Raw genomic sequence first — 12,888 nt, 5'->3', positions numbered from 1 at the left:
ACGTCAAATGACAAATTATGATTGATTACAAATTGTACATGCCATTTCTTACTCAAGGTGATGCTGATGTTTCATGGATTTTTTTGATTAACATTTGAAATTTGTATTTGATGAAGAAACAACATGGAAGTAAACTATAGCAAGCACAACACATGAACAGTACGATACGGCTATTGTCATTTCATTTGGGTGTTCTACAGAAATGTAGCAAGTTACATTTACATTTATGCATTTGGCAGACGCGTTTATCCAAAGCGACTTACAGTGCACTTATTACAGGGACAATCACCCCAGAGCAACCTGGAGTTAAGTGCCTTGCTCAAGGACACAATGGTGAACCAGTGACCTTCTGATTAACAGTTATGTGCTTTAGCCCACTACGCCACCACCACTCCAATTTGAGTCTATTTAGACTCAAAAATGCCTGAGAAAATGCATGTATCTTATGTGTTATGTGTGGCTCAATATGTGATTGGCAGCCAGTTGGGCCTCATGAAATTTCAGTGTGAAAGTAATTAATCCTGTTCTAGATTTGTCCTGATTTGTTGCATCATCTTTTTGATATATGAAAAATAATACGTAAAAATATATCAGAATGTGTTCTAGTCTATTATTATCTAAATGTCTTGAAAATGCTTTGAAATGTTACACTATCTTGGCATTTTATAGATATACGTGCCGGGTCTCTAAAGACAAGAGTATATAATGCGTTTCATGTAGTCATACGGTTTCTTCAAGAATACAAAAGACCGGCCACGCCCACTTGACACTAATCATGCACCTGTCACTGGAGGACCCTCGAATCAGTACAGAATGTGGGCGGGGCCAACGCGAGTCGCTCACGACTGTCGCTAGTGATGTTGGGTGCGGTTGGTACATGCTGAGCAGACACCGGCGAGAACACTGGACACAGAGAGGCAGCGTCTTTTATTCTGGAAATTTGAATAACTGCAAACAGCTTTAAATTCACAGAGAACGACCAAATACAAAGGGTAGGCGTCCAAATATATATATATATATATATATATATATATATATATATATATATATATATATATATATATATATAGGCCCTATATATATATATATATATATATATATATATATATATATATATATATATATATATATTATTTCAAATTGTTATGAATAATAATTTTATTAATCAGTATTTTTGGCCATTTCATTCTATTAAGCAATTAATGTGCTCTTGGTGTGCCATCAAATAGACGTGATGTCAAAGATCTGATATGGTCTTATTTGAAGAACGTTTTTTAAATAATTTTAACGTGTTTTATTTCCATAATTTTAAAGGTTGATGCTGGAAATGTATGATTACCACTGTCCTAATGCATCTGAGAAATGCTTTGTCATGAGATGCGCCATCACTATTTTTGGGACAGCGCGCGAGCGTCTCTTTTATTAGACAGACGTGCATTTGAGATGCTGCAAAAAGATCATGCAGGGATTTCATCTCATACAGGGTCACATCTACAGATCCTGTCTAACGATTGGGCGTTTACCGCCTCTGCATTGTCTGACCAGCGATAAATGCCACGGCGCAACAGACACATGAACAGTTTAATTAGAGCAGCTTAATCAGAATCATTCGTGTTTCCTTAGATGCAACTTCCAATGTGTTATCTGTAACGAGAAGATAATAATTATTTGTACTCGATTCGGTTAGGTCTTAAACCTTTGCATCCAACTATAATATTAATATAATTATATCACTTGAGTACCATCGTCTTAAATTGTTTATTTGTGCTTGTTTTATTTATAATAGACATATAATAGTCCTAACAATTGCCTGTGATGCACAAAGTATAGAGGGCCTTTTTACTAGCACGAATGACCCCAACCATAAATGTTACAAATATTTACATAAATGTATTAGTCAAGGATAATATTGATTTTGACACTTAAGTTATAAGAAAGGGTTATGGTGAGTTATAGATTATATATATCTCTATCTATCTATCTATCTATCTATCTATCTATCTATCTATCTATCTATCTATCTGTCTGTCTGTCTGTCTGTCTGTCTGTCTGTCTGTCTGTCTGTCTGTCTGTCTGTCTGTCTGTCTGTCTGTCTATCTATCTATCTATCTATCTATCTATATATATATATATATATATATATATATATATATATAATATTTATATATAAGTTTATGTTAATATATATTGAATTATGTGCTTGTTATAATAAAAATCATTATTAATATATTGATTATTATTGTATTGTATTTATTGATTAATTTACTATCATATTTACTTGTTATACTATGTTTTAAAAATTTTTATTTGTATACATTAATATATATAACTATATATATATATATATATATATATATATATATATATATATATATATATATATATATATATACATTAATATATCAAATTTATATATACGTTTATATATATATATATATATATATATGTATGTATTTTATATATATATATACACATTAATATATAATATTTATATATACGTTTATGTTAAATATATATTGAATTATGTGCTTGTTATAATACAAATAATTATTAATATATTGATTTTTATTTTATTGATTCATTTACTTTCATATTTATGTGTTATACTATGTTTTATTGTTTTTTATTATTTTATTTTTATTATATTTTCTGTCTTTATTATTTTGGCTGTGACCTGCATTTGAAAGTGGTTTTGCAGATGTAAATAGCTTAAGTTTCTCTGAAAATAACATTTAACTAAAAATAGCTCTTGGAGATGCCGGGCGTTCACAAAGAGAATATATGAACCGGTTCTAAATAAGGAGCAATTCCATGCATCCTTTTTGGCAAGTTAGTTGTGATGTTGTCTTTTTTAATCAGCTGCAACATCGTATGCCACTATTTCACATCTTTGTTTGTCAAAAGTGCCTCTTCTTTTCATGCAGATCGAAATGTTAGACACAGTGAGCAGCCAGTTCGACTCCTTCCTCTTTTGGAGGGAGCCTATCCCATCACTGGATCTGTCAGAGCTGGAGGACCTGGGCATTTCTATCACCATGTCCAAAGAAGGGAAGTCGACCAAGAGCTCCTTGAAAGCCCAGGCACAGGAGGAGGAAGATTTTGAGTTACTGAAGTACTCGACTTTCAACTACTGGAAAGAGCCCATTGCTAGTATTGATATCTTGGATTTCAACCTGCTGTTATAAGACACTGCAACTCAGTTATCAGTTCCCGCCAAATCTGTTTTTAAAGCCACTCTGGTCACACTAAATCTCTGATCTGATTTGATAAATGAAATGATTACAGGAGTCATGTATTTATATCATGCCTTACTTGCCATGCCATTGTGAGGACCGGATATGTGCTTAAACTATAAGGGCATTCCTGAATGTGAATGTATTAGGAAGGCAAAAAAAGGCAAAGGAAATTGTTTGCATCTCACTGCCCAGTGCTATATTAGAAATGTAAACTGTGTGATGGTCCATTTGGTCATGCACAAAACATAAGATTAATGCAGCTTCAGGTCCCTGTTACATGTAAATGCATGGTGATTCTGATAATCTATCTAAAGCTGTTCTGGAAAGTTTGCTGTATAATGTTATTTTCTGCCAAATTAATTGTAATACCACTGCATAATTTTACTCATTTTGAGCTGTTATCTCCTGAATGGTGTTTTTGCATTAAACAGATGTCAATGTAAAATGCAGATCTAATGCTTTTCACTGTTTTCCCCCATTATGTTAAATGATATGGCAAATGTCAGATCTCAGTTAAAGTGAGCTTGCTGCTAAATTAATAATAAAAAGCATCAGTATTACAGTGTTTTCATTTCATAGCTATTAAGCAAAAAATATATATAACCTTCTTTTGAGCATTGACCTCTGAGAAAAGTTGAGGCAACACAAATATGTATCCACATTCATTTAAATGTCATGACATATGAAACTTACATTTTTATGTTGCTGGTTGTGTTTTTAATAGGTGCACCAGTTTTTCAATCCTAAATCTACAAATTAAACTTGTAGTAAATTATATATATATATACACACACACAGGGTTGGGGAGTAACGGATTACGTGTAACAGGATTACGTATTTAAAATACAAAATATAAGTAACTGTATTCCACTACAGTTACAATTTTAATCATTGGTATTTAGAATACAGTTACATTCCAAAAAGTATTTTGATTACTGAAGAGATTACTTTACATTTTATTGTCATTTTTTAAAATTAAATATTTAGTTATTTCAGATGGAAAAGATTTATACATATAAATGATGTGATCCAAAGTGTATTTGACCAGCGGTGAAACACTTTCTTATGATGTGTTACATTCATACGAGCAGACAGAGACGTAAGTTTGACGTTTGGAGCAGAAGAAATAGAAATAAATCTTGTGTAAATTGTCAGCTTTACACTAAGCTAAAATGCTATTTTTAGCCATTTTACATGCACATGCTACCATGAACGATCATATTTGTTTATCAAGAAGATTCACATTAGATCATAATTTCTTTTATTTCAAGACCTTTGATATTAGGGCAAAAATTGTATTCTTGATAATCATTTTTATATTATTTATTCTGTGAAAATATCTAAAAATCCTTAAAACAAGACAAACTTGATTAATCTTGTTTTAGAAACAACACTGCATAAAATATTTAGGTTTTTCAGAGAATGCATTTTTAACGTGTATTTTATGAGTTTTTACAGTCAAAACAAGTGAACAAAAAAATCTACTGGTGCTGAAGATGTAATCCAAAGTATTTAGATTACATTACTGACCTTGAGTAATCTACCGGAATATGTTACAAATTACATTTTACTGCATGTATTCTGTAATCTGTAGTGAAATACATTTCAAAAGTAACCCTCCAAACCCTGTAAAAAAATAACAAATAAATAAATAAAATATATATATATATATATATATATATATATATTTTATTTATTTTATATATTTTATTATATATATATATATTAGTAGTAATAGTATAAATTAATAAATAATAATAAAAATACAATAATATAAAGATTAGTATTATAAATAGTAGTAATAGTATAAATTAATAATATAAATATTAATAAATATTCAGAACCCTAAACATTTAGTATGTAGGGAAGTATGTAAGCTGAGTGGCAGGCTGTGTTTTATAAACTAGTAAGCTGCCTATCTAGACAGCATTTTGGGCACCATAGTGCACACATTTTTGGTCATCAAACGCCCACATATGCAGCTCGCGCTTCTGAAACCTTCCTAGGTAGGCAGCTCACTAGTTTTGAGCCGCGACCGTGTGTGCTGAAGGGCTGAAGTTTTATTTCCGGGGTTAAATCAGCCGCCATATCTGAATGCGCTTTAAACCTGTTTAAACAACAGACATGTTTATGTTCAGAAATACCGTCCGGAAAACTATATAGTGCTTAGATTACAACCGTACAGCAGATAGTTTCTAAGGTGAGTTTCAAAAGCAAAGGTCCGATTGGTTTAGTCTAAGGATTAGTAAGACTTTGTTTAATACTTTTTTGAAAATCCATTTGCGTACTTGGCTATCTTAAATAATTATTACGGTTTTAATACAAGTTAAGGTAAATCGACTGCATTTGTGGGATTATGTTAAAACCCCCAAAATTATTTTCGACCTGTCCCAACAAACCAAAATCGAGGTCACAGTGAGGCACTTACAATGGGAGTAAATGGGGCCAGTTTTTGGACGGTCGAAAGAGAGAAATATAAAGCTTATAGTTTTATAAAGGTGTTTAAATTAATTATTTTGTTGAAACGTGTGTATTATATGAGCTGCAAAGTTGTTTAAATCGTTTTTGTTGGATTACAGTGTTTACACGTTACATCGTCACGTCAACGAAGTTGTAAAATTAGACATACCTTTACACAGATGCGGTTAGTAAGCGATTTTATTACACTAAAATGATGTTAACACTCATTGTTTACGTCTTGTGACTATAAATTTGAAACGGAGATTATTTTAACGTTTACAGATTAGCTTCCAATGTTAGTGCCTCACTGTAACACATTTTTACTTTAAGAAAACATATTAAAATTTTATGGCACAAATGCTGATATTTGAGTTTAATTTGTATTGAACCTGGAATGTTCCTTGAATGGTTTATATTCTTTTTAACACCCTCCTTTAAAATGAATGTTTATTACAAGTAATTTAACAAAATCACGACAGTAACTTCTATGAGTTTTGATAACTTTTTCAGAATTTTCTAATCCGCTATTTTTTTTTTTGCTCTGAGGTTCAACAAGTTTGATATATTTTTTGCTTCTTGTTATTAACACATCTACTTTATTCAAAGATTAAATGCTGTATTTAAGTTTTAAAAATCAAGCGTGCACATATGGGTTAGTATGAAAACTGCTACATCACTAACTGATGTTTGACACTTTTTTTCACCCTCAAAGAGAAATTGACAGCTGTACTAGCCTTGAGTGTAAAATAATCTGGGTCACCCTTCAGCTTTTGCTGTTTTTCAGTCACAGGAGAAATGTCTAAATTCAACATATTTTTGTATTATCCAATATATCTTATTATGTTTGCTTGACAAAGCCAGCACACTGTTGTTCTACAGATATGGTTGAGTTTTTTTTCCTATTAAATCCCTAAAGCAAGACCAGGATTTCTGACTGTTAACTCCAGCATCCACAAAACTTTGCACAAACCTTCAGGCTGTTCTGACTCTATTTGCTATGACTTTTCTAACTGATCAGAATTATAGTTTTCCACACAGCGGGCGATCCCCCAAATCCCATAGACCTGCATTAACATATGTTAAAATGGGCTAAGAATATTCAAACTCCAAAGTCAAAAAATTCAAATGTTAACAACTTTCTCTGCACTTTTAATCTTGCTTTTTAAAAATGAGTTTAAACTTTCAGACCTTGCCAAGCCAACGTCAATGCTTGTCTAACTTTACCTATCTAGTTATAGAATAGCATGGATTCATTCCTCTCTTTGCTTAGATGTCATTGGTGGATTTGGGAAAGCGTCTTTTAGAAGCAGCCCGGTATGGTCATGATGATGAAGTTAGGACGCTGATGGCCAATGGAGCTCCATTCACTACTGACTGGGTTAGTTATGTTTTCCTTTATGTTTGGGAAGTTAAGAGAACTTTAGCGATACTAAAAGCAATTAATAAGCAAAACGATACTATCAGTGCATTTTAAAAATCATAAACTTACAAAGACTTAATCATTACATCACATTCTGACAGATTGTCATTGACTTAAATAGAACTGACATAATCTTAGTGCTTGTACGTTGCGCTAACAATGTGAAATAATTGTCACAAGGTAGTACTAAAAATTTAAAATGCTGTTTTTGTGTGTGTAGTGGCACATTGGCTGAGACATGTACTACTATTATTCCTGTGTTTTTACTATACATGTGATCTCCATGCAGCTTGGAACTTCTCCGTTACATTTAGCAGCCCAGCATGGTCATTACTCCACAGCTGAAGTGCTCCTGAGGGCAGGTGTGAGCAGAGATGCACGAACCAAAGTGGACAGGACCCCACTGCATATGGCAGCCACAGAGGGCCATGAAATGATTGTGGATTTATTAATCAAGGTAAGACAACCAAACTGTCTTTCTTTGACTTCCAATATGTTTTAAGGACCAACTTATTGTGTTTGTATGAGAAGTTTCAAATCTCCATTTGCACGCTTAAGGCCAAAGTATATTTCTGAGTTTTAGTAAGCTGACACATGTCTCCTCTGTTTATTTCTTGTGTTTTAGAACGGTGCGGACATCAATGCCAAAGATATGTTGAAGATGACCGCTCTCCACTGGGCCACCCAGCACAGTCATCAGCATGTTGCAGAACTGTTGATCAAACACGGTGCTGATGTACATGCCCTCAGCAAGTTTGACAAGTCAGCCTTTGATATCGCTGTTGACATACAAAATGCTGAACTCATATTCCTATTACAGGTTTGTCTCTGAGGAAATGTTTTCCTCATTATTAAATGGCACTACATTTAATTTCCTGATCAATTCCATTTCTACATTATTCGGGAATAATGCCCATTTTGGGGAGGCAGGTGTCTCAGCAAATCAAAAATTTGCCGTTTCCCAATCACTGGGCATTTACACACCGGGGTGGGCATATTTCACTCACTTTACTTGATTTGCAAACTATATAGAGATTCCTTACTTTCATTGGTTAGTTGAAAGTCGCTCGTCCTGGTTTGGAAACATCCACTAATTACTGCACAGAAATTGCCTACAGTCATTGGATCCTTAAAAACGCCCATCCCTGTTTGAAAATGCCCACTGATTGGGAAATGCCCATTTTTGTTTTGCAGACACCTACGCTTTATTTTGGGAATGAACCTTCAATCCCAATTGTAACTGGATTTGTAACTGTATATTGACTCCACAAACCTTATCATTTGAATGATGCAAACATTTCTGCATGTCTTTTAGGAGGGAATGCAGAATCAAGTAAATAGGAATGCAGAAGCGTCAGTCACAAATGGAAGCTCCACCCCACAGTTCATCATCCAGGGCATCCCCAATTTTCAAGGAGGTGTTGTCAACCTCTCAGACTTGATCAAAACCAGCTCAGGTACAATACCACCGTATGTTGACTGGAAACTGCTATTGAAATTCAACAATGATTATGGTGGGGGCCTGGGTAGCTCAGCGTGTATTGACGCTGACTACACCCCTGGAGTCGCTAGTTTGAATCCAGAGTTTACGGAGTGGCTCCAGCCAGGTCTCCTAAGCAACCAAATTGGCCCGGTTGCTAGGGAGGGTAGTGTCACATGGGGTAACCTCCTCGTGGTCGCGATTAGTGGTTCTTGTTCTCAGTGTGTCGCGTGGTAAGTTTTGCGTGGATCGCAGAGAGCAGCATGAGCCTCCACATGCTGGGAATCTCCACAGTGTCATGCACAACGAGCCACGTGATAAGAAGCATGGATTGACGGTCTCAGAACAGAGGCAACTGAGACTTGTCCTCCGCCACCCGGATTAAGGTGAGTAACTGCGCCACCACGAGGACCTATTAAGTAGTGGGTATTGGGCATACCAAATTGGGGAGAAAAGGGGATAAAAACAATGAGTATGAAGTAATATTTGGAGCATTGTCTGTTTTCCAATCTTAAAGGATAGTTCACACAAAAATGAAAATTCTCTCATCATTTACTCACCCTCATGCATAAGGAAAATATCTCTGCTCTGTAGGTCCATACAATGCAAGTGAATGGTGATCAGAGGCATCACATGTGAGTTCAGATGAGATGTAAAAGTGAAAGTGGAGTTTTTGAGTAAATGTAAACATTTTAAACTTTACATTTTGATCCCTTTCTCGCTCGCACTTATATCGCTAAAGTAGATATGGATTTAACCACTGGAGTCTTATGGATTACTTCTATGTTTCCATTGTGATTTTTGGTGCTGTGAAGGTCTGATCACCATTCACTTGCTTTGTATGGACCTACAGAGCTGAAATATTCTAAAAATCTTTGTGTTTTGCTGAAGAAAGTCACACATCTTGGATGGCATGAGGGAATTTTCATTTTTGGGTGAACTATCCCTTTAAGTGATAATTGAAGTGATTGGACTATTTCCTGTTTCGATGACACAGAAGAGGCCATTGCTGTCAGCGCCTTGGATTCAAGTATCCAGCAAGTAGTGAATGAATCAGGGCAGAGGGTCATAACGATATTAACAGATCAACATGGAAACCTACAGACAAATGGATTCGGTCAGCCATTCTTTGTCACGATGCAGGATGGACGACAAGGTACAACAATATATTCGATACTTTCCAGTTAGGTTATTGCCACTGCCATGTTATAATTCCTGTACATTCAATTTAGGATTTTTCACTCGTTTGATTTCCTGTATTTTGTATCAGTATTGGCAGTTCAAGCCAATCAATTCACAGAGGAAGTGGTAGATGACACCGAACCTCCTGCCCGTAAAAGGAAAATTGAAGTCTCATCCAATCACACAGAAACTGGTGATACAGTGAGTATAATTGCATCTATAACAAAATAATGTCACTGTATTCTCGTCAGATTGTGTATTTTATGTTGGATTAAATGCTAATATTTGTAGCTGCTAATCAGGGACTAAAAACTATTTTTTTTCATTTCAGTTTGGTTATTTGTTCTGGCATTCTTCTGCCTCCTTTCCAATTGGTAACCGGTTACATTGAAATTGAAGAACGGTTAGTGATATACCAGTTGAAGTAAGAGATTTGCCTCAAACAAAATAAGTGAAAACAAGCAATATGTTTTTTTTCCCATGTGGGGAAATGATTACCAAGTATACCGCCGTGGCCAAAAGTATTGGCAGTGACATAAATTTTGTGTTTTGTAAAGTTTGCTGCTTCAGTATTTTTATATTATTTTTTCACATGTTTCTATGGTATACTGGAAAACAATGATATACGTTTTAAAGGCTTTTATTGGCAGAAACATTCAATATATACATAAAGTCAATATTTACAGTGTTGACCCTTGTTCTTCATAACTTCTGCAATTCGCTCTGGCATGCTGGATATCAGCTTCTGGGCCAAATCCTGACTGATGGTGATCCATTCTTGCCTTATTAGTGCTCAGATCACAATTTGTGGGCTTCTGCTTGTCCACTCGCCTTTTGAGGATTGACCACAGGTTCTCTATGGGATTAAGATCTGGGGAGTTGCCCGGCCACGGATCCAAAATTTCAATATAATGATCTCCTAGCCACTTCATTATCACTCTTGCCTTGTGACATGGTGCTCCATCATGCTGGAAAATGCACAGGTCATCACCAAATTGCTCCTGGATCGTTGGGAAAAGTTGCTCTTGCAGGACGTTTTGATACCATTCTTCAAGTTTTTTTCTTTTAAACTGCTCTGAACTGGTAAAATTTACAGTCTTGTTTCAGCACAGCGGTTGATTGAGGGGTGACACTTCGCTGCTGCTGGGACGCATTTGCATTTACACCTCAAATACAATGCGGTCATCTGCCTTTTTGACCACATTCATATGTCATATGATCATGTGGTTTTTATGATCCAATCACAAAATGTTTTAGACCCCGTTTAGACCTGTATTTAGCGCTGACCAAATGTGATATGATTACCAAAAACGCATCTTAATACCAGGTGTAAATCGGGTCTAAGAGAACCCCCAGTATTGGTCCGGCATGAACAAATACAGATAGATAATGTTAATCAACCCAATCTTTCTCTCCAGGAGCATCTACAGTGGCAGGTACAAGAAGCTAACCGGAAAGCTCAAGCATATCGTCAACAGCTACTTCGCAAAGAGCAGGAAGCCGAGGGGTACCGAATGAAACTGGAGGCCATGTCCAATGGACAGACCAACGGTACCACCGCTCTGGACCAGGAGCAAGTCGTGTTTGTGCAGGAGGAAGTGGGTATAGAGGAAACGACAGCGGGAGAAGAGGAAGTTGTCGCCTTTTCGGAAGGTGGCATAGTCGTCAAAATGGAGGAGGTTGATTCTGCAGATGAGCAGATAACTCTTGTGGAAGCCACAGCGGGACACACAGAAGTCATTTCATAAGATGACCAGAGAGCGTGGACTCGATGCTCAAGCAACCAAAGAGTGCATCAGCATGGTTTTGGTTTGGTATATTTTTGCATTTAAGCCCTTTTGTAATTTATTTCCATGTTTTGGTTAATGTATCATTCTTAAGACCGCAGAAGCTAATTCTTTCTCGACAGTGTTCTTAAAAGTTGTCATCCGTAATTTCCAAGACCTCTGGAAAAGACAGTCTCAGAATGGACTCACTCTTTACAGGTGATGTTACCTTTAAAATCACCATAGACTGGAACTGTAGCTGCCTTATTCAGACAAACTGTTTCATAACTTTGGAATTTGAACATGAACAAGAAGAATTGTGTTTAACATGATCTCGGAATCAGTTTTTTTTTTTTTGCCGTGTTACATGCAATGGAAATAAATGGTGCACCAATTTCAAGAAATTGAAATGGCATAATCCGTCTTTAAAGTACACAGTCAATGAATTTGAAGTCTCTGTTTGACCATTTACATGTGATCATAGTCATTTAAAAAGTGCCTTTGGTCTTTTCATTGTTGGTCTTTATGTTTAAGAGATGCTACATGTGGTATATATTACTGCAAATAGTATTTGTTTCATTAATGGATATATAGATTAACTCACATTCCATTTTCTGCTTGTGTACAATGTTTGCTATTTGTTTTTGTTTCACTTAAGATGGGAGAGTGGAGAATAAATGCATAATTATTTTGATGTCAATATCAGGGTATTGTATCAATTAAGCTTGTATTCATTTCACTGTTGATGGAAAGTCCATTAAAGTCAAGGAATGGTGTATAAGAATGTCAGCATAAATTGCCTCTAATATAGGAAGTGTTATTTCCTATTCAAACCATCCATAATTGTAAATGTTTAAAACATTACACATTGTAAAAGAGAACCACCGTGTTATACTGGCATTACAGTTGAATGAAGTACACTGATTCAGGTTGCAAACCCTGTTTATTCCCCCCACCACCACTTGTATTCTGTGCATATAAGTGATGTATGAAGCCTTTGACCTATTTTTGATTAAAAAATGTTGTAATTGTCAGTTGTTGGCTTCCGCTTGAATGTTTTGGATTACAAAGTGACCTCACACTATCAGATAGACCATGGCTAGTTATCCCACATTTTAAACATTGTCTTGGCAACAATAAAGCTTTAAAAGTTAATTACGTTCAAACACAGGAATGTTCTCAAAATGGAACCTCGTTTAAAACAAATCTGACAGTTTGCCCCTACCTAACATCTATACTCATTATCTTCATTATATATTTGATCCTAGTGTGGTCGTGTTCACTTGTTTACCCAACACCCATTTTAAAACTATTTAAATTTTAGTTGAGGATGGAATTTAACAC

The 12,888-nt window shown here is 35.3% G+C and overlaps 2 protein-coding genes across 2 annotated transcripts; both read left to right on the top strand.

Annotated features, from left to right (window-relative positions):
- Positions 1-852: 852 nt before the first annotated feature.
- mllt11 (MLLT11 transcription factor 7 cofactor) lies at positions 853-3,788 on the top strand. The gene is made up of 2 exons (XM_052136615.1): positions 853-992; positions 2,925-3,788. Exon 2 carries the CDS (start codon positions 2,931-2,933, stop codon positions 3,183-3,185), a length of 255 nt encoding a protein of 84 aa, XP_051992575.1. The 5' UTR covers positions 853-992; positions 2,925-2,930; the 3' UTR covers positions 3,186-3,788.
- A 1,526-nt stretch (positions 3,789-5,314) lies between these two features.
- On the top strand, positions 5,315-12,814 carry LOC127650987 (GA-binding protein subunit beta-1-like). Its single transcript, XM_052136677.1, has 8 exons — positions 5,315-5,436; positions 6,967-7,074; positions 7,406-7,573; positions 7,742-7,936; positions 8,432-8,573; positions 9,594-9,752; positions 9,867-9,979; positions 11,197-12,814. Exons 2-8 carry the CDS (start codon positions 6,967-6,969, stop codon positions 11,524-11,526), a joined length of 1,215 nt encoding a protein of 404 aa, XP_051992637.1. The 5' UTR covers positions 5,315-5,436; the 3' UTR covers positions 11,527-12,814.
- Positions 12,815-12,888: the final 74 nt, after the last annotated feature.

Source organism: Xyrauchen texanus, chromosome 10 (genome assembly GCF_025860055.1).
Source record: "Xyrauchen texanus isolate HMW12.3.18 chromosome 10, RBS_HiC_50CHRs, whole genome shotgun sequence".
Lineage (NCBI taxonomy): Eukaryota > Metazoa > Chordata > Actinopteri > Cypriniformes > Catostomidae > Xyrauchen > Xyrauchen texanus.
The sequence above is the reverse complement of the archived record's forward strand: the minus strand, read 5'-3'. Positions and strand labels throughout refer to the sequence as shown.

What these genes read in the sequence shown, in the direction of transcription:
- mllt11 (XM_052136615.1), top strand. Translation starts at nt 2,931, where the DNA reads ATGTTAGACACAGTGAGCAGCCAGTTCGACTCCTTCCTCTTTTGGAGG.
- LOC127650987 (XM_052136677.1), top strand. Translation starts at nt 6,967, where the DNA reads ATGTCATTGGTGGATTTGGGAAAGCGTCTTTTAGAAGCAGCCCGGTAT. An exon ending in CTCCATTCACTACTGACTGG is followed by an intron (nt 7,075 to 7,405) that starts GTTAGTTATGTT and finishes ATCTCCATGCAG; the next exon opens with CTTGGAACTTCTCCGTTACA. An exon ending in CTTGATCAAAACCAGCTCAG is followed by an intron (nt 8,574 to 9,593) that starts GTACAATACCAC and finishes TCGATGACACAG; the next exon opens with AAGAGGCCATTGCTGTCAGC.